At 34.0% G+C, this 21525-nt stretch overlaps 1 protein-coding gene across 1 annotated transcript in view; it reads right to left on the minus strand.

Annotated features, from left to right (window-relative positions):
• Window positions 1-21525, minus strand: part of XPR1 (xenotropic and polytropic retrovirus receptor 1) — a 163215-nt gene that overhangs the window by 52119 nt on the left and 89571 nt on the right. Inside the window, exons 3-7 of the mRNA XM_032463604.1 lie at window positions 17361-17462; window positions 6694-6917; window positions 4221-4370; window positions 3867-3950; window positions 3074-3155 (exon numbers count right to left, since the gene is read on the minus strand). Coding sequence (XP_032319495.1) covers window positions 3074-3155; window positions 3867-3950; window positions 4221-4370; window positions 6694-6917; window positions 17361-17462 — 642 coding nt within the window. The remainder of the gene's footprint in view (window positions 1-3073; window positions 3156-3866; window positions 3951-4220; window positions 4371-6693; window positions 6918-17360; window positions 17463-21525) is intronic.

Consider the following 21525-nt stretch of genomic DNA (forward strand, 5'->3'; position numbering starts at 1 on the left):
TAAAAGTAATCACTTTTTCTCTTGATCTGTTTAGAAAACACTTTCTACCTTGTAGTGTATTATTATTGTTATAACGTGTCTTAATCTCCCCAGCATAACGATAAACTTCACAATGAAAGGAATTCTCTTATGTATCTTAAGACCCAAGATATCAAGCATAATCATAGAAACATAAAATTTACTTGTTGAATGAAGGAATTCTAATATAACCCTGTAAATTCAAGGTATCAAGCTCATTTAACAAATGAAATTGTTTCAGAGAAGTTAAATGATGTTCTTAAAGCCAAAATAACGAACAAACAGTTGACCTGGGACTGAAACCCAGGCAAGGCCTTTAGAAGAGAAGTCAGTGTTCTTTCCACAACAGCTAGCTTGATAATCTAGGGCTAGACTTTTTTATTGCAGTATTTCCATACATCCCATCTAAATAAACTGCATTTGCGCCTAGAGACAAAGAACTACATTAAAATATAATAGCAAATCATACCAATATTAAATCATGAGCGTACAGTAGACAATAATAAACTACTTAATTTTTGGTAAAACTAGTGGAGAGGAGAACTCTAAAAATGAAAGTGAAAACACACTGCTAACAGGTGGAGTTCGTATACTATCTAAAAGCCATTACAATTTAGGTTGTAATTTCACAATTTGCAATTTGATAATCTTAACTAAGAAGAATGTTTAGAGGGAATAATGAGTTTAGTAAATTATTTCTTGAACATCTGCTCTATGTCTAGCACTGCATTAGGAACTTGAAATACAAAAATGAAAAGTACACAGTCCCTGCGATCGACAATACTAAGTGTGACAGTGATATAAACCTTCCTTGTTCGGGTACTATTTGGACTAAAAGTGCAAAACAGAATATAATGGAGATTTATACAGTAACATCTATTTCTAAGTCATGTTTCCTTGCAGACTTCACTGAGTAGGATTTAATCCTTTATTAATGACTCACAGTTATCATAAGCATAAGTACACAGTGTTGTGAGGTACACCAGGATTATCTGCCCTTAAAGTAAAAGTCCTCAAATGCAAGAATCTTTGATATTGTGGCTGCTTTTTTTGCTGTTTGTGTGTCTGTTTTCTGAATATCAGTTAATTACATCTCTGTCCTTCTCTTCCACCCATTCAGACTTCAACCAATGCTTTCTGAACCCTGACTATGTCCCAGGCAATGTTCTAGGCACTGGAGATACAATGGTGATCAGGAGAGACAGAAGTCCAAGCATCAAGGAACTTATATTCCAGCAGGAAAGCAGATAATAAGAAACATAAATATGTAATATTATGACATGTAATCACCTGAAAGTGTGCTCTGAAGAAAACTAATGTAGACTAAAGGAACAGAATAGGCTATTTTCGGGCAGGGTGATCAGAGAAGGCCTTACTGAAGAGGCAGCCCTGAACAGAGACTAGACGAAGTGAGCAAGTAAGCCATGCAGACGTCTGGGGGAAGGGCCTTTCAGGCAACTGAAAGGGCTCATAGATGGGAATGAGCTCGGTATGTTCAAGAAACAGCAACAACACAGATGTAGATGGAAACAGTGAAACTGAGTGTGGGGAGGATGACAGAATATAAAGTCAGAAAGGCCCACAGGGGTGAGATCTTGTAAGCCATAGCAGGAACTTCAGTTTTACTGTAAGAGAAGCCACTTAATGGATTTTGAAGAGCAGAGAGACATGATCTAACTTGCGTTAAAAAAAAGACATTGGTGGCTCTAAGGAGGCAGGAGTGGCCATATGCAGACAAATTCAGAAGGCTGTCACAGCAGACTAAGCAAGAAATGGCTGCTTAGACAAGTATGGTACTGGTGGAGGTGGTCAGATTCAGGACATACTCTGAAGACAGAGGAATAGGATTTGCTCACGGATTGGAGATGAGGTATGAGGGAAAAGAGTGACTAAAGGTTTCTGGCCTGAGAAACTGATGAAAAGTGATGCTATATGGAAGAGAAACCATACTGAAAAAATCTGTTCATGTAAGTCTGAGATGCCTATTAGACATCCAAGTAGTCAATTAAATACCATTCAGAGGAAAGAGTATCTATATTTGGGAGTCATTAGCATACAGATGGTATTTATAGCCATAGGCTTCAATAAGATTGCCCAGGTAGGGGGGTGTAGGAATAGTTCAAGTGGTAGAGCACATGCTTAGTATGAGCGAGGTCCTGGGTTCAATCCCCAGTATCTCCATTAAAATAAATAAATAAAGTCAAATTACTCCCTCCCAAAATAAATAAAAATAAATAAAATTAAATTTAAAAATTAAAAAAAAAAGATTGCCTAGGTAGGAAATGAACGTAGACAGAGAAAGAGATTTGAAGACTGAGCCCAGAGGTTACTCCCCAACATTAAGATGCCAAAAGAAAAGAATAGCTAGCAGAGGAGACTGGAAAAGAACTGCCAATGAAGCTTAATAAGAAAACCAGCAGAGTGTGGTTTCCCAGCAAAACCAACTGAAGAAAGAGTTTCAAGAAGGAGTGATCCACAATGTCAGACGCTGCGAAGGGGTATATTAAATTCTGTTGGGAGGTTTAGTAAGACTGTGCCTCCCTTGGTATTATATCATTTCTTGACGTTGGGAATGCACTTGTTTATACCAATTTCTCCTACTTCTTTATAATTTTGAACTTCTATAGAATAGAATATTATATAACGAAGTTTCTTAAACTTATATGCAAAGTAACTGTAAATAGGTTCTGGAAAGGATGTGACAAAATCTCTAAAAAGCAAAGTAAGTGATTTTAGTATATGAATTTGTAATATCTTATTTACTCTCATCTGTGATCAAGGGAGCTGAGGTTCTTGATAACTGAACCCTGAAAATGATAGAGAATAAGAAGTCATAAACTAGCAATGTTTAAAGAGATAACTATACCCAAGAAGAACAAACCAAAGAAACAACCAACACTCACCCCCTTGATCGTTCATAAAAACAAAAAACTTAGCCCCAACAGATTTCTCCTTCAGTAGCTTTGATAGTTTGGTAGTAGCTTTGGTAGAGCGACAGAATATGACATAAGCATTATTAGTAAAAATAATGTAGTTCCAAATTTAAACTACTTACCGGCAAGTACAAGGGTAATATTCAGTACAATGAATATTCCACAAAATAGGCCAACTCTAAAAGTAGTCCATGCTGGTGCAGGCTGTGGACAGAAAAAGAGCACTTTGAGTAAAGGGCAAAATACTGAATACATTTAGTATATGGTGTAATAAATTAGCACTACAAGCCTCAAAGTTCTACCATGAGCCAAAAATATTTTATAATCTGATTTTTCACAAATCTAAACCAGAGAATCATCCTATAATGAATTTATATGAATATATGTTTGCAGTTGTCTTCAGTAAATACCTAAGAGTGTAACGGCTAGATCTTATATGATAGGTGAAGGTTTACCTGTTTAAGAAACTGCCAAACAATTCTCCAATATGGTTATATCATTTTACACTCCACCAGTAGCATACAAGATACCAGAGTTCTTGGTCCTCCAACATTTAGCATGTCAATCTTTTTCATTTCAGCCTTTCTAATAAGTGTGTGTTATCCCACCCTGGTTTTAATTTGCATTTCCATACTAATGATACTGAGCATCTATCCACATGCTTATTTGCCACCTATACATCTTTGATTAAGACCTTTGGCCCATTTTTAAGTTGGGTTGGTATTACAAGCTGCTGCATGTAATTCTCTGTGCTATTTAGTAGGAAGGGTCTTGTTGTTTATTTTGTATGTAGTAGTTTATATCTGAAATATTTTTTTAAAGTAATGAGACTAGTATATTTTATCAGTTAACAGACTGTGTTGATTATAAAATGGGCAAAACAAACCAACCAAACAGCTGGAAGCAGATACTAACCTGAGCAGCTCCCAAAGGGGGAACACGTAAACGCTTCATAGCTTTTTGCCTGTCACCATCTTCAAGTTCATTGGTCACTACAGCCTAGAAAGACATATTATTAAATTTTGACACAGGTTATACTAAATTTGAGTAATGCATAAATAATTCTGAACCATTTATATATATGCTATTCTAATAACCCCTTGGTGAATGTATACTGGCAAAGCAAAAGAAAAAAAATCACGAACAAGAATATATGTATTCAAAGCAAGCAACTAATAACAAAGGGAAATAGAAATAAGGAATTATTTCATTAAAAATAAGACATTAATGTTATTGAAAATATGTAGTATACAAGTGAGATCACTGTACCTCAGTTTCAGAGATGAGCTGGTTGATTTTCTTGCAGGTATAAAATGGGGCTACCTCTACATGAGCCACTCGCCAATCTGCTCCACGAGATGTTTCCAGGATCTTGTCATGCTTTTTAAGGATTTTTCGGAACCCTGTAAAATTCAGATTCTACAGAAAAAAAGGAGAAACACTACTATAATTTCCACCACCATGAGAGAAGATGAAAAAATAATAAGCACTTTGCACTGACTGAGTTGACTGAAGATTGAGCACTGAGGGAAATAGCAATGCTTTCATAAAAGCATCTACTATAAAAGGATAAGACTCTTCTTTCTTATTTCTTTTACTCCTCCCAAGGTAGTATGCTATCAATAATACAAAGAAACTCTGAACTATGAATCCTATTATTTCTATTTTATGCAGATTAATGGAAGTCTTAAAACATCTTTCTTTCCATTTTCCTATGTACGATTATTCTCAAAATAGCTAATTTATTTTATTTTACTTCTTTGATCAAAAGTATATTTTCATTAAAAATTCTGTATTTCTCATATACTGAATGCATTTATTAGTTCTTTGCTTTTTGAAGGACTGGTAATAGCTATGCATTTCTGCCTACTACGCAAGCATGTATGAACAAGTATGGAAAACAGATGATCACCTGTTCCTCTTAACTCCATTTTGCTTCCATTCCTTCTATTTGGGGATGGGAGTGAGAAGAAGAGTCAGTGGAAAAGAAGTGATCATACTTACAGGGTTCTGCTGATAATGGGTTGGAGCTCATACTTTTTCTCTATTTCTACAATATCAAAACAGTGTACTTTTCTACATTCTCAAATTCTGTTATTTTTTGATCAATAGACAAAAAAGCAGGAAAACATGGATTTCCAAAGTTCTTTAAATCACAGATTTCCCAAATTTGCTGATCACATATTCCCAACAGTTTAGAAAAAAAGAGAGGTTGGGGAGAGAAAGAAAGAGAGAGGGATTTCACTCCAAATTAAGCTTTGCCTTGCTGGCTTGTTAATGTTTTTTTCCCCCCATACTTTAATGGATCAGTTTAAACTCTCCTGGGTTACATTATGCTTTGGAGACTGCTTTCAATCAATTTTCTTCTCCTCATATGCAAAATAAATGTATTCTTACAGAACAGACAGCCTCAAAGAACAAAGGATAGATCAGAACTTTTATAATTAATTGTTTTTCAAGGAACTTTTTATAATGATTCAAAACAAAAACTTCTGGCAAAATTAATAAAATAAAGTTTAACAAGAGTATTTCCCCATAACACACAAGCATAATTAATAAAATATGAAATGTTAATGTTTTAAAGCATTATAAACAAGAAGAAACACACTTTTTCTTTTAAAAAAACTTACAAAACTATGGATAAATTTCAAAGAAAAGGAATTTCCCATTATATACCTCTTATATAATTACTTTTTTATTCTTCAATTGTTTTTCAATTGTTTCTTCTTTGAATGATAATATTAAATTACCAATGAAGAAAGCAGAATTATGAAAAAGATGGAAATAAGTGCATGCATTAACAACTTAGATCACTGAAGATATGAGACTATAATTACTTTCTATTTTTAAAACTCTAATATTTACCCATGACTATACTTTTATATATTGGATAACCTCTAGTTTCTATATAGTGTATGATCCTGTGGTGATCCTAACCTTTGATTAGAAGTAATAACCATAAATATAAAATGGAAAAAGAATACTACATAAGGTCTCTATAAAGATTAGAGAGATGGTTTTGCCTATTTAAATGTTTATTATTGAACAAATAACATTTTGCAATATATTCTTTACAGATTTAACTATATAAACAAATCTATAAAGAATTACAAATGAATAAATGCCCTGTATTTCCATAGTTTAGCATACATGGTAGTTCAACTTCAGGTTGGGTTTTAATATTTCTTTAGCAAGTTTTTTTTTTTTTAATACAGTCATATTACAGCCTGTGGATAATATGATTGAAAGGATTCTCACTGGCAAGTTGAAAAGTCAGTATTTTATATGATTAGCATTAGCTGCAGGAAAGTTAACTGTCCAGTTGCTTCTGTGAAAATTTTGCCATAGGTTTGGAGGAGCGTAAATGCTCTTACATAGCCAGCAGTGGTTGGGTAGACAAATATTATTTCTTGTATCTACTCACGACGACCAGAGATGCCTCTAAAAATAGAAAGCAAACTATTACTCCTTGAGTCACTGGCTACTCCTGAATACTGTAAAAAAAAGTTTTGGAAAACTGATCTTCAAAAATAAAAGTCTGGTTAATATTATTTTACCATCTCTGTTACCTGGTTTTTAGTCAGTAAGAACATATGAAATCCTAATAAGAACCAAAAGAATAATGACATGCTAATGAGTCCCCCTTTTGGACTGGCCCATTAGTATAGTTCAAGGAAATTCCATTTATTATAATTGCTCAGTCATTTTAAAGTTCTATTCCCCACACTAGGAACTGAAGTACCTGATAGTTCTGCAGCAGGATAAGACTGAGGTAGAACTCACTAAAGGCCAGTTTAAGGTCTTTAATATTCCTATGTTGGACACGTTCCTCATGGGACAGGTGGAAGACTGGCTTTCTACGTTGTCGCAGAGTAGTAACACCAGTGCTTTCTTTCTGTGCATCCAGTGATGACTGAAGCTCATTCTGAAGTGTGGCAAACCTGCGCTGAGCCTCTGCGAGCTTTTCTATAAGAAATGAAACAGAACTGTCAAATCATCAGAATAAAAAAACTGGTGAAAGTTTTCACTGACTTCTGAATTTTTACTAATTAGTTTATTTTCCTAAAATTTCTAGGGAAAAGAATTACATGTAATATTTAGAACCAGATAGGAAAAACATGTTTTGGTATAACACCCTTCTTTCATTCTATCCCACACTTCCCTCCCTATAAAACCTCAAGCGTACCCTTTCTTTTTACAGATGAAGATTGAAGATACAGAATTTAAAAGCTGCGATGAGAGAATGCAAAATGGTAGATCCGTGTCATAATTTGGAAAACAGTTTGGCAGTTCTCAAAAGGTTAAATACAAAGCTACCTTATGATCTAACAGTTCAACCCATAGGTATATACCCAAGAGAACTGAAAACATACATTCACACAAAAACTTGTATACATACACAAACTGGTATTCATGGTAATCAAAAAGTGGAAACAACTCAAATGTCCATTAACTGATGAATCGATAAGCAAAATATGGTATATACATACAGTGGAATATTGGTTAGCCATTAAAAAAGAATGAAATGCCAATTCACGATACCATCTTGGATGAATCTTGAAGATACAATGCTAAGTGAAAGAAGCCAGGCACAAAATGCCATAAAACTGTGTGACTCCATTTGTATGAAATGTCCAAAACAGACAAACCCATAGAGACAGAAAGTAGATTAGTGGTTGGCAGGGGCTGGGAGGAGGGAGGAATAGGGTGTGACTGTTAATGGGTACAGAGTCTTTTGGGGGGTGATGAATGTTCTGGAGTTACACAGAGGTGACGGTTGTACAACCTTATGAGTATTCATGCTTTGAATCTCTCTCCTTAGGAATAATTCAGTCCCTCTTAGGGGCTTACATGAGTAGGTCAGATTCACCTGGAATAATCTCACTTTCTCATGTTACTGATTTGAGACCTTAATTACACCTGCAAAATCCTTCATAGCAGCACCTAGGTTACTGCTTAAATGAATGTCCATCTAATTCATCTGTTTAGTCTGTGCAGAAGTTGGATGAATTCTGAAGAATAAGTATAGATCATTATAAACCTACTCCAGTGGTCACTCTGAAGGGAGCAGCTAGTCTGGATGTGGTATCATCATTGGAGCAAATCAGCAGTCTCTGGCACGTAGCTATGTGTCTCATAACGCAGCTACTGACCTGCAGTAGAGACGAGCAGTGAGCCCCAGAAACGCTACCCTTCCTCTTGGGAACCGGTCAGCCAGCCAGCGGCAGGCTGCATTCACTGGATGTAGGGGGCAGAGATTTGTCCTCTTTGAAACAAATGGGTTCATGATATGTGTTCGTGCCTTTCTAGCTTATAATGCTTGTGCTAGCACTACATCGACTGGAATGCCTTCTCCATTTTCATGGCAGTAAAGCAATGGGCATATCCATGGACTAAAATGGTTTTACCATATGCTCGGAAATGGCTGGCCTTAAATGAAAGGCTGACTGAAATGAGCTGGGAGACAAAACTCTTAAAGGGTAGGGTTCTTACAGAATGCAGTATTAAGAATACTTAAGAATGCAGTATTACATGGTGCTGTCCTACCCACAGCCGAAATACACAGTCTAGAAATCAACTGAGTGGAAGTAGTGGTGGCTCCTTTCACTATTATACCTCATCATCTACTCGCATCATTTCTGCTTCCCAATCAGCAACTTGAGCTTTGCTTATTGGCTAGTTCATAAGAGGAAATGCTTTTTTTCAGAGGAACACAACAATGGTGCTACTGAACTGGAAGATGAGATTGCCATCTGGCTATTTTGGGCTCATTAAACCACTGAACCAACAGGCAAAGAAGGTGTTTACTGGTTACAGCGATTGATTCTAATTACCAAGGGGAACAGATAAAACACAACAGAAGCAAGGAGGATTGCGCCTACAACCCAGGAGACTCTCTGGAACACATCCTAGTACTTTCCATGACCAATACTAAAAATTAATGGAAAACTAAAGCAATCAAAAAAGAGAACTACTGAGGGTTCACCCCCTTGAAGAATTAAAGTTTGGGTTGTTCCACCCAGTAGAGTGCCTAGCCAGCTAAGGTATGGGCTGTGGGCAAAGGAAATACTGACTGGGTAGTGGAAAATGCAAATCATAGACATCAACTATATATCACTTCTTGACATCCTTGCTGTGTTTTTAAAAATATCTTGTATTTTCCTCTCTACCTCTTTGTGCTGCATTCTGAGTAACTACTTCAGTTCTAACTTCCAGTTTATAAATTCTCTCTTAAGCTCTACCTAATTCAGTTTAATTAAGGTATTGATTTAAATGATTATATTTTCATTTAAGAATTATCTAATTATTTTTAAAAATCAATTTTGATAGTTTCTTATTCTTTGCTCATGGCTTTGATACTCTATGTCTATAGCCATATTAAGCATATATTTTATTTTGTTTCTGATAATTTGCATATTTCTGATAATTTTATATAGCATTTTACTGTTCTGTAGTCTTTCATACTGTAAGAAACAGAACTATTGACCTATTTTCAAATTTCACACTTAAGTCAAAGGGAAAATGAATCTCAAGGTTCTTTTTACACAAGTTAAGCATTTCTATCGCATATGTGCTTGTCTTATTATCCTCATGATCAAAAACAGTACAGAACTTCTTGGGTCACAGTGTTTAGCTTCCTCAGCCAGAGTTGTCAATACATAAATTCTGTAATCATTTACATCTTTCAGTACAAGGATTTTTACAATGCAGGAAGTCCAAAAAACTGGAAAGAAAAAGAACCTGTGTGCCAGCAATAAGCCAGGAAACAAATGGCCTCTCCATCTGGCAAACCTCTTACTTATTTTACAAGGCTAATCACATATATCACTTTCTATGTAAAATCTTTCTTGCCCAGCAACTCTCAGACACAGTTTGAAGCTTCCTCCTTAAGGTTATGTACATGCATACATAGAACACTGCATATAATTTTTTGTTTATTTATTTGCTTTATTTACTAACTGTGAGCTCTTTGAGGGCAATGGCTCTATAATCTTCGTTTTTGAAATAATGAAAAACTTATTTTTAAATAGTTTTTTCAGGTATATTTTACATACCATAAAATTAACTTACTGTAAGCATACAATTTGCTGCTATTTAGTAAGTCTGCAGGGTTGTTCAATCATCACCGCAATCCAATTTTAGAACATTTCCATTACCTCATACATTTCTGCCATTGTATCACTTTCAATTTCCTTCATCAATGTTTTACAGTTTTTAGAGTATAGGTAACCTCCTTGGATAAGTTTATTTGTAGGTATTTTGTTGTTTTTGATGCAAAGGAAATGTTTATGCCAATTACAAAATTCTGATTTTTAAAGTGAAAAAAAAAAAGTGAATGAAGGGCTGCAAATGGCAAAATATCCTTTTTCATGGGTGAATTGTATTCCATTGCATATATATGCTATCTTCTTTATGCATTCATCTATTGAAGTACACCTGGGATGCTTCCAAATCTTAGCATTTATAAATAATACTGCTGTTAATAGCAGTTGCATGTATCTTTTTGAATTAATGTTTTTGTTTGTCTCAGATATATGCCTGGGAGTGGAACTGCTGGGCCATATGGTTGTTCTATTTTTAGGTTTTTGAGAGACTTCCATACTGTTTTCATAGTGGCTGCACCAAATTACATTCCCACCAATAGTGTACAAGGGTTCCCTTTTCTCCACATCCTTGCCAACATTTGTTATTTGTGTTCTTTTTGATGATGGCCATTCTGACAAGTGTGATGAGATGGTATCTCACTGTGATTTTGATGTGCATTTCCCTGATATTAGTGATGCTGAGCAGCTTCTCATGTTCCTGTTGGCCATCTAGATTTGCTCTTTTGGAAAAATGTCTGTTCAGTCTGACTGTACTTTAAACAGATTGGTTGGTTGGTTGTTTGTTTTTTAGTTGAAGTACAGCTGATTTAAAATGTTCTATTGGTTTCTGGTGTACAGCATGGATGGACTTGGAGGGCAATACTGAGTGCAATAAGTCAGACAGAGAAAGACAAATACTGTAATATATCACTTACATATGGAACCTAAAAAAATACAACAAACTAGTGAATATAACAGAAAAGAAACAGACTCACAGATGTTGAGAAGGTACTAGTAGTTACCACGGGGGAAGGGGGAGAAGCAAAATGGAGGTGGAGGATTAAGAGGTACAAACTATCAGGTATAAAATAAGCTACAAGGATGTACTGTATAATATGGGTAATATAGCCAATATTTTATAGTAACTATAAATGGAGTATAATCTTAAAAAATTTGTGAATCACTATACTGTATACCCATAATATATAATACTATACAATTATACTTCAATTTAAAAAATATAATACTGTGGACAGAGACTAGGATGGGGAGAGAATGGTAAGAGGAAACACAGGATGAAGGCTAAAATCTTTGGTATGAGAGTGCAGGCCTTAAGATGCTGGCCATGGCTGATGGAACAAAAAACAGAGGTCCCTGTTTAAAAATGTATGTGTTCTAGTATAAAACAAATCCTGCAGCTACACAGGGAAGAGGAGGTGCTGAGAGATGGAAGGTCATATACATGCAAAGTCCTCAACAGTCAACAGTCAACAGATAATATATCTGCTAACAAATGAAGGAATGTTATTCAGCAATATGGAAGAAATTTCAAGAAGCTGGATAAAAGGATTTGCCTCTGGGAAACAAGACTCAGGAAGAGGAATGGAAAAGGACGATGGATGAATTTTATTAAAGCCCTTCCTTACAATTACAAAAAAAGGGGCACAGGTTTAAAAAGGATGAGAAACACTGTTTTGACAAGGGTCCAAGTCTATTTTGCAATGATACCTCAGTTTTCTAGAGTCAGAGCTCCAAAAAGCTCAACTACGTGGGACAGCACAAAACCTAAAAAAGGTATTATGTGTACTTATAATGTATTTTGGTCTATGAATGAAGATCTACACATATAGTTATAAAAAATAAAAGTGAGTATTAGTAATTTTAAAAATGCTGATTTTGGTAATAAATTCCAATTTCTATTCATGCCAATGAATCAAGCAACTCTAAATAAAAACAGATTATTATTTTAATAATATACACTTAATTCCATAAGCTCATATATAATAAAATATTTGATAAAAATTTCCAATAACCATTTAAGAACTTTCAAGCACCTATGTGTTCCTCAAAGAGCTAAAATGAAGGTTAACAAGATCTTTTTCAGTTTTAACCAGACTTGTATATATATTTTTATTTTTAGAAAAGTTATTTTAGAAATACAAGGTATCTTCAAAATAACAAAGTTATTATATTGTTATGCAACTGAAGAATAATTCTTGATAAAATAAAGTTTATGTCTTAGAATACTTTTATTGTGTTTATTTGTCTTGCAATGTTTTCATTTGCTGATTCAAATTATGGACTTCACTGTTAACTTGAAATATAAAGTAAGTTTATAAAAATGTTGACCCATCATAGATGATTCAGGATAGTTAATATTGTTACATTACATGCAATTTTCCCACTGCTTTTATCTGGAATTCTTATTACCTGAAATTGTTACACCTCAAATACATAAGTCTAAAATCTCCATGTGTGAAAAAAAAATTCTATTATTCCATTCCACTTTTCTGTCTTATAACAATGCTCCTTATTCTCTTACGACTCGAGCCTCAGTGGACTGCTGTCTGTCACGTAATTTAATGCACTATGCATCTGGATAGGCTTTTTCCTTGTCCAACTATCCCCTTACTTCAACTCTTCCCACCACCTCCCCAACAGCCATCCCCAAACACACTCCTCCAAGAGCATTTGGCAAATGCCCATACATTTTCAAAGACCCAATTTAAATGGTACTTATTCTGGAGGCTTTTTCTCAATCCTTTTTTCCTCCAAGTAAAGTCAAGGCTTCTTCATGTCTATTTTCACAGTACTTTGCAAAACTCTAAAATAACAAGTATCATGTTGTACATAAATTTTTTAAAAATAGATATAATCCATAAGAAAATAAATCAGATGTACTCTGATATTTTCCATTCCACTATATTTTATTCATATTTAAAAAAAAACGCCTGTGGTAACCCCAAAGCATTGTAATTTCCTGATCCATTCCAGATCCATTTATTCATTGGGTTGCAATCTATAACTGTTTAAAAGAATGCTGATTTAGACGATAGTTTTTTTTTTTTTTTTTTTGTGAAGATGCCATCCTGAAACTATGTTACCTCATGACTCTAGGCATTCTCCATTCTTTCAGTCTTAGAAATAAAGAAATGAAAAAATAGGAGGGGAGGAGAAGGAAAGAAAGAAGAAGAGAAAGAAAAGGAAGTTGGTTTCCCATGACTTGTTTTTAATAGAAATCTATCAATGACTTTTTTTTAACAAAATGAAGAAAGCAACACTTACTGTGGATAGAACATAAATTGTAATTTAAATTTTCATCAGATATGTTAACAAGAAAGCAAGCCAAACTAGCTGTTTTGATTTACTTCCCCAACTTCCCCCATCCTCCCAACATTTAATAGCTCTTAAGTAACTGATTCTGTTGTAAAGACATAGGAAGAAACTCTAAGACAACAGAATTTTAAACAATATTACAAACCTATGGTCACTCTACTTAATTAAATATATTTAACTGACATTTTAACATACACATAAGCGAAGAGCAAAACTAGTTATTAAGTCATAGTTTAAAATATGTGGGTACTAGATACATATAATCACCTGTAAAATAAACATTTAGTATTTCAGTGAAAGAGATTCTTATGTTTCATTACACATACTCAGTGGTTATACAGTGCCTCAAATTCAGTAAGAATAAAGAAAAATATATAGCAAAACACTGTATAATAGGATTATACGAATAACTGTATAATAGGCATAGTTTTGAATAACTATGGTCTCACATTTGCATGGAGACTAAAAATATTTTACAGCCAAGAAATAAATCTGTTTCTATTACCATAATTTTTCTACCTATAAATAACTACTGCAATTTCCTTCCTTCCCTCCCTCCTTTTTGGTACAGAAAGGAAAAAGCACGTAACAGGGTTGTGAGTTCCTAACATAAAAACTGAAGCCAAAAAAATTAGGACAAGCTAGAAAAAAACTGAAATTGTTTAAAAACAAAGGAAAAAGCATTTAGCTATTTAAAACATTCCAACCAATAAAAAGGGCTTGTCTGCTTGAATTATGGAATATTAAAAGCAACAGATACAGTCTAAGATTTATTTAAAACGTAGGCATGGAAAAACACAGCTTAGAAGCCAAGTATTTTAAACAGAGGGAGAAAACAAGCTAGTCCAAGAAAACAGAAAGATGTGACATGAAGTAATTAGTATTCCCAAAGGAAAAGGACATTCATTGCTGGTCAGCACAAAAAAAGGTTTCTAACACTACAACCTTCAGTTTGTATTGATTAATATCATTTTCAGTGCTAGGAAAGACCTAGGAGATTTCTAGGTCACTGATTAGCAATGTTAACCACCAAAAGGAACCCTCCTTTAGAAAATTTCCCTCTCAAAAAAGAAAATTTTTCCTCTCTTTTCATGGTCTTCAAATGTTTAAAGATTTTATCTACGAATCTAAATAAATACCCATGTCTTATTAACCAAAAATATGTAATAAAAATTAAAGAACAATAAAATAATTTACATCAGGTTTTGTGAAATACTGGAAATAGCTCTGACTCCTCACATGTGAAACCCTTAAGTGCTGGAAATCAATTTGCTCTTTTTACAAGTAGGTACACAGAGGCCTAGGAAGGTTATGTGGTAAACATCTTTCAAAAAATAATTCAAAAATCCAAAATGTAATTGGTAGGAAACAGAATCAGTATGAAAATAAATATCCGTATTTTAGTAGTATGCACTCTATGTTTTGTTTATCTGGCTTTTATAGCATTTTGTTTTGGGTTCCTAAAGGTTTCAGTCAAGATTATATCTCACTTAAAAAATGACCACTTTTAGGTGACCATTAAATAATTTGTGAGACATAACTGAGTGGAGGCAGGTTTATAAGATGAACTCACCCCTATATTATTTATAGTTTTTCATGTGCCCTAGTATCTGAGGATTGCAGTCTACAAGACAATCTGCCATGGAGAAGGAAGCTAAATAAGCAGAAAAATGATACCGTCTAGGAAAAGTGCCAAATTCTATTTCTGTCGATCATGTCTTCATATTACCCATCACTTCCTGACCTGGCAAAAAGTCAGTCTGAAGACTATCAATTTGTACCTAGTCTATGATGACATCAAGAGATATGCCCTAACAGCCTTGCCAATACATAAAGAAAAAGGAAGTCATTAAATCATAGCTCCCCAAATTTTAACAGTAGAAAGCCTAAAATTATTTTTGAAAAGTAACCAAGTCTAAGATACCATTTTTCAAACTGAGGGTTGTAACTCAATATGGGGTAATGAAGCAATTTAGTGTATCATAGTCAGCATTTTAAAAATCAAATAGAAATAGAGAAAACAGAATATAAGTAGTAAGGATAACTATTATTTTCATGAAAAAAATTTTAATCAAATATATTGCTTACACACACATCCAGATGCATGAAAACACACATAACACATACACATCTGTCTGTGTAATGGGGTCATTATTTGTATATTATTTACTGTAACTCAAACATAAAATATATATCTATTGTTAAGAGTAGATATTTTTCTTTGTAAATTAAGAAGCATTATCTATTTTTTGTGATCTAAATTATCCATTTAGAGCTGGGTGTAGAGATCTTTCCCAGAACAATCACAGTAAAAGAAACATGCTAATAAACTTGACCTTGTATATTTCTCATTTACAGCCTTTTCTAGACTGTATCCTTATCTCAGTCTAAACACTCTTTCCACTAGAAATGCCTTCCTCTTTTAGTCTCTTCTTACTCATTCTACATTATACAGCTGCCCTCTCCTCTATCTACATTGCTGGTCCCTCTTTATCCTCTTACTTCCTACTTGCGGAAATTATCTTTGGCCTTGAACAGTACAATACCTTCTGTTCATTTTTTCCCTTGCTGAAAATCTATCCATTTGCATGGTTTCAAATAATATTTCTGCTCTGTCTTGGCCTTCTAGGTACTTATAACCTAGTGAAAAGGGCGTGCATACACACTGTGTCCTTTCACAGCTGTGCTTTTGTATAAACTGCTCCCTCTGCCTAGGAAGAAATCCAGCCATAAATGAAAAGTGAGAAGGAGTTAAGATATTTGCTTCCTTTTTATTTATTTACTTTCTGTTTGAAGGGGATGACTTACTAAGGAGACTAAACCAGTAAAAAGGGAAGTTCATAATGCATTTATTCAGTAAATCTTAGAGGAAATAATTTCTGGAATAAGGTCTCCAGGGGCTGAAATTCAGTTAATAATTGTAGAACACACCATGGACTGAAAAGGGATATCTTTTCTACAAATATTGGAGGAAAACAAATAAGGGTAAGAACGTCCATAGGTATCTGGGGGCAGGGAGTAGCATAGATTTGCCTAAATATCACACACCAATAGGAGTTGAAGGTCTTTATTTTTATTTGTAAAGCAGGAGGTATAATGAGCATTACGGGGAAGATGGCTGGATCAGAGAATTGAAGAGAATGGTATAGGGTTTAGAAAAGCATGGGTTTTGGAGCATGGAAAAGGGCACTGATTAGGACCCGCAGCCAGCTTTGAGAACATAGTTAAGAATGCAACAATGAATTTACACTGCTTCAAATTTGTTCTGTTATGTGATTTTTTTTTCCAGCTGTCCTAAGCAGCCTGGAGGTAGACATGAAGAAGGTAAAAGGCTGGGTTTGTCCACAGCTGGAGTTTTCCTAGGCAGAAGCAACGCAAGGTAAAGGGATGAAAAGCACAAGAACTGATGGAAATGGAAGTAATACTGGGAGGAGCTTGGTCAATAGGAACAGAATGACAGCCAAGGAATATGAGTTCTGTGAGATGGAATAACAGAAGTTAAAGGAGTACAAGAGTAAACATATATAAAAAACAAAATTTTAAATGATCAGACATAAATAAATAGAAATTGTAACGTTTTCTTCTCAACTCTAATAGCATCTTGTAGGTGCCACTCTGGAGACCGTGCCCTAGAGACGGATGAGTGTTCCATGCAACAGAAAGGCGTAAAACTGACATAATTAATAAGGTGCAACTGAGTTGTTCAGACCTGAGACAAATGATAAAATCAAGTTTCTGACTCTTTAATGCTTTGGACTGGGCTATAAAGAAGCTCTATCACTGAGGTCCTGAAATCCTTGCAACTAAAAGAGACTCTAGGCAATGACCATGTAAGGCTCAAACAGTGATGCATTCCTACTTCAGCTAAAGAAAATATGCCTTAATTACAACATAGCAAGAAAAATAAGCTCCAAATTAAAAATGATAGGGAAGTTTCAACAATGACATGACAGAGTTTCTCCTTCCTTAGTACCAAAAAACTACTTACCTGAATAAAATGTGTTGATTTTGGCAAGTTCTTTTTCACAGGTTTGGAAAAATTTTTCTTCAAACTTGGCAAAATACCTCTTTACTGTGTCCTCATCTGTAACTGAAAGCAAGGAAAACAATATTTAATGTCCAAAGGCCAATTCAGAAAACTAGAAAAATAAAATTTTAAGTTACTACTTTCTTAGTCTTCAAAAGACAATATACGTATTTCTTTGAAAAAAATGAACTGTGAACCATATTAAGAAAAGGCTGATCAAAGGCCTCTTCACAGGAACACAAGTGTTTTTTAATTGAATGAGGTTTTCTAAATTTCTACTATAATAAGCTTAAGAGTGTGGAGAAAATAAGTGTTCTAAAACTTCAGAAAAGGAAGACATTACTGCAGACAGAGGTGATGAAGGCAGAGTCAAGGTGTTGGAAGCTAAAATCAGGAGGATTCAGCAGAGAGTAGATTAAATATTTCAGGATTAAGTATTGCATTAAAAAATGCAACAGAAAATGAGAACATGAATAATGTACTTCTGGAAAAAAAATGAGTTGATTGTTCTAACTATATTAAATTGCTATCTACTCATTTTTACCTTAGTTGCACCAGACACAAAGAAAGAGATGAAGACTGATGATGGTTATAAATTAGATATTCCAAACTTTCAGTTGTTGGGTAGGAACAAAAATGAGCTGAGCAAGTGGGCAACTGTGCAAATGTGATAAACAGCAACTGACACATTCAGGATAAGTACTGGTATGGATTCTGGCGAACTGGAGAGCACAAGCCCATCTAGTTAATTGCTGCCCAGGCTGTCGGATAGGAGGAGCCATATAAATCTAGTATTTTTAAAACTGTGTGGGCCAATCAATATATATCTTTGCAGGCAGGATCCACTTTGTGAGTTTCATCACATAGCATATCGATTTACTCAATCTTGTAGTACAGATACAGATACACACACACACACAAACACACACACATATCTTCAGAAACCCCACGCCTAAAAGGGTATGTTTCTTGCCCAAGTGAGCTCTGACTAGATTCCATGTGCTAATCATAATTTAGACCTATCCTATTTCTAGATCTCTGGGGGCACTCTATGCTTGAAATGTCTAGAAATTCTAAAGTACAGGTTCTTTTATGTCTCCTAGATGCTCCAAATCTTAGTGCGATCCCAGAAATTTTTAAACAATTCACGTCCACAAGTAAGAGAAATAGTATTTCTCTAAGTAGTATGTAACACACACACACACTAACTCACAGTACCAAGAGATATCTCTAAAAAAACAAAAGCTTAAAATGAAGTTTTAAAAAGCATATTGAATCTATTCATTTAATTTGAATACATAAATGTAAAATAACATAGCACTACTAATTCTCTATTTCTTATGCTTTATAACTGAACAGCTAATGTAAGATTCTATTGATTTTGCAGTAAAAAAGGGATGGCTACTTTAAGTTCCTCATGTAAGCTCAGCAATTTAGGTACAATAAAGGCTATAGCTACCCAAGGTCAGTGAGAATTATCTTTTCAAAGCATAAAGCAGGTCAGAGCTTTTTTTTAAGCAGACCTTGAGTTAAAGATGCTCCATGGTAACAGATGCTGCTCTAGTAACAGCATTTGTGGCTACAGCTATTTAGAATAACAATAATATCTTATTCTACTTAGTTACCTGATTTTTTTTCATTTTAATTTTACACTCTATTATATTGTTAGAAAAGAAAACCCCAAAGCAAAAAATGAGCTTGGTTATATTTACTTTGTTTCCCTATTAAAAGGCAACTTTCATTAACATAAAATGATGGAATTAAAGTTGTTTAGCAAAGTGATTTAAACCTAGTTTCTGTTTTAAAAATAATTTTAGGGAGTAAGAGATAAATCAGGAGTACAGGATTAACAGACACTATTATATACAAAATAAATAAATAATAAGGATTTACTGTACAGCACAGGGAACTATAATCAATATCTTATAATAATCTATAATGGAACACACACACATATATATAATATAAATAACTGAATCACTTGGCTGTACACTTGAAACTAACACAAAGTTGTAAAATAACCATACTTCAATTGAAAAATAATTTTAACACATATGAATGTTTTTATATAGGTTGCATATTCAGCAAATATTGCTAAGAACCTAGAAACAAAAAAAATCTAAGCCTCTGAGAAACTTGTATGTAATAAATTTTATGTATGAAAGCATGAACGTTCTACCCACAAATCAATCTCATGTGAATTCTTCATTGCATCGATTTAGAGACTATTTTATCTAATACACCAGCAGTCTGTTATCTAGTTTTCTAGTTCACATGTAATTTAACAGCCACAAATCAGAAGAGGGTAGAGTAAGATTACAGCAACAATAAGAAGTAATAGCAAATAGAGAGAAAAGAGGGAAAAAACTATAGGTAAAAGTAGGAAGAGTAGCTGTGCAAAATAAATTAACTGAAAGAAAATGTAATCTTTGTCATCTCGGATTTCAGAAGATACAGTAACTTACTGTAATTAGAAGTACACTATTGGTAAAGAAATTCGAAAAACACAACAAAAGGAACACAATAGAAAGTCCAGAAATAGATCTGCGCATACACAGAAATTGAGATTAAGATAAAGAGGTTTCAAATCAATGAGAAAAGAATGGACTATATAACAAACAGGGTTGGATGAACTGGCTATCCACTTACATAAACTCCAAGTGGAGTTAAAGAAACAATATTACAAAATATTACAAACAATAAATAACCCTATATAAAGAAGGCGTTCCTAAATACTACATGAAACACAGACCATAAAGGGAATGACTGACATTCTCACAAAATGGAAAGTCTCCATTCCACAAGTTACCACAAGCAAAGTTAAAAGGCAGGCAATAGACAGGGAAAACATACCTGCAACATTAATAAAGGGTTCATGTGCAAAATACATTTTACAAAATTCTTACAAATCAGTATTAGAAAGATAATCCGTAAGAAAAAATGGGTAAATTAGAGCAAAGCAAAGAAAAATACGGTCAACGTAGAAGTGAAAGGATGCACAACATCCCAGATATCAGATAAATGCAACTTTAAAACAATGAAATATAATCGTTTAACCATTAGATTGGAAGCAATTTTTTCGTTCAGAATTAATTAATTAATACTGAAGTATAGTTGATTTACAATGTTGTGTTTCGGGTGTACAGCAAAGTGATTCAGTTATACACACACACACACACACACACACACACACACATTCTTTTTCATATTCTTTTCCATTATGGCTTATTACAAGATACTGAATATAGTTCCCAGTGCTATACAGTAGGACCGTATTGCTTATCTGGAAGGCATTTTAAAATAGTGATACTATTTTGGCAGTAGTGAGAGTAAACACTCTCACTCCCTGTTGACAGAATGCAGATTTGTAAAAGCTTTTTAGAAGGACAGACAGCAGCTATCAAAATTTTCAGTGTATTCAATCCCACATGTAGGAAATATATTCTAAAGCAATCTCTTCACATTATTTTTAATCCTGATAAAGAAAACAAAGTGATACCCAACAAAAGTGGAATACTTACACAAATTATATTACACTATGTAGTCATTTAAAAATGATATACATACACCTTGGTATGTATGAAAATTCCAACACACAGGCTGAGGCAAAAATTTAAATAAAAGAGTATATACAGAATGATCTTATTTATTAAAAAATATGAAAAAAATACATACCTAAATTAATATTCGTATGTACATTCATAGAAAGAAGACTGGAAGGACACATACAAACCACTAATTGTGGTTAACACCCTTGAAAGAAGAGTAGGTATGAGAGAGAGTCTCACAGTTTGCTGTCTACACTACTGAATTGTTTCAATCCATTAAAATGAAATGTACTTATGAAGGGTAAATTATATTGTGTAAGTAAAAGGTATTATTAGTTAGAAGAAAAAAAGAAACATGTCACATTCAAGTCTTTAAATTATACCTAACCAGCATAGCTAGCTTAAAAGAATATAGTAAAATCTAACCAGCATAGCTAGTTAAAGATTATCTATATCAGAATTTAGAGGTACACAGAATGATTAAGCTTTTCACTTCAGTTATGAGTTGGTAGAATGCAGATTTACAGAACATGAATTTTTATTATAAGATGCTTCCTGTAACTTATTTGCTGAATAAT

Source organism: Camelus ferus, chromosome 21 (genome assembly GCF_009834535.1).
Source record: "Camelus ferus isolate YT-003-E chromosome 21, BCGSAC_Cfer_1.0, whole genome shotgun sequence".
Lineage (NCBI taxonomy): Eukaryota > Metazoa > Chordata > Mammalia > Artiodactyla > Camelidae > Camelus > Camelus ferus.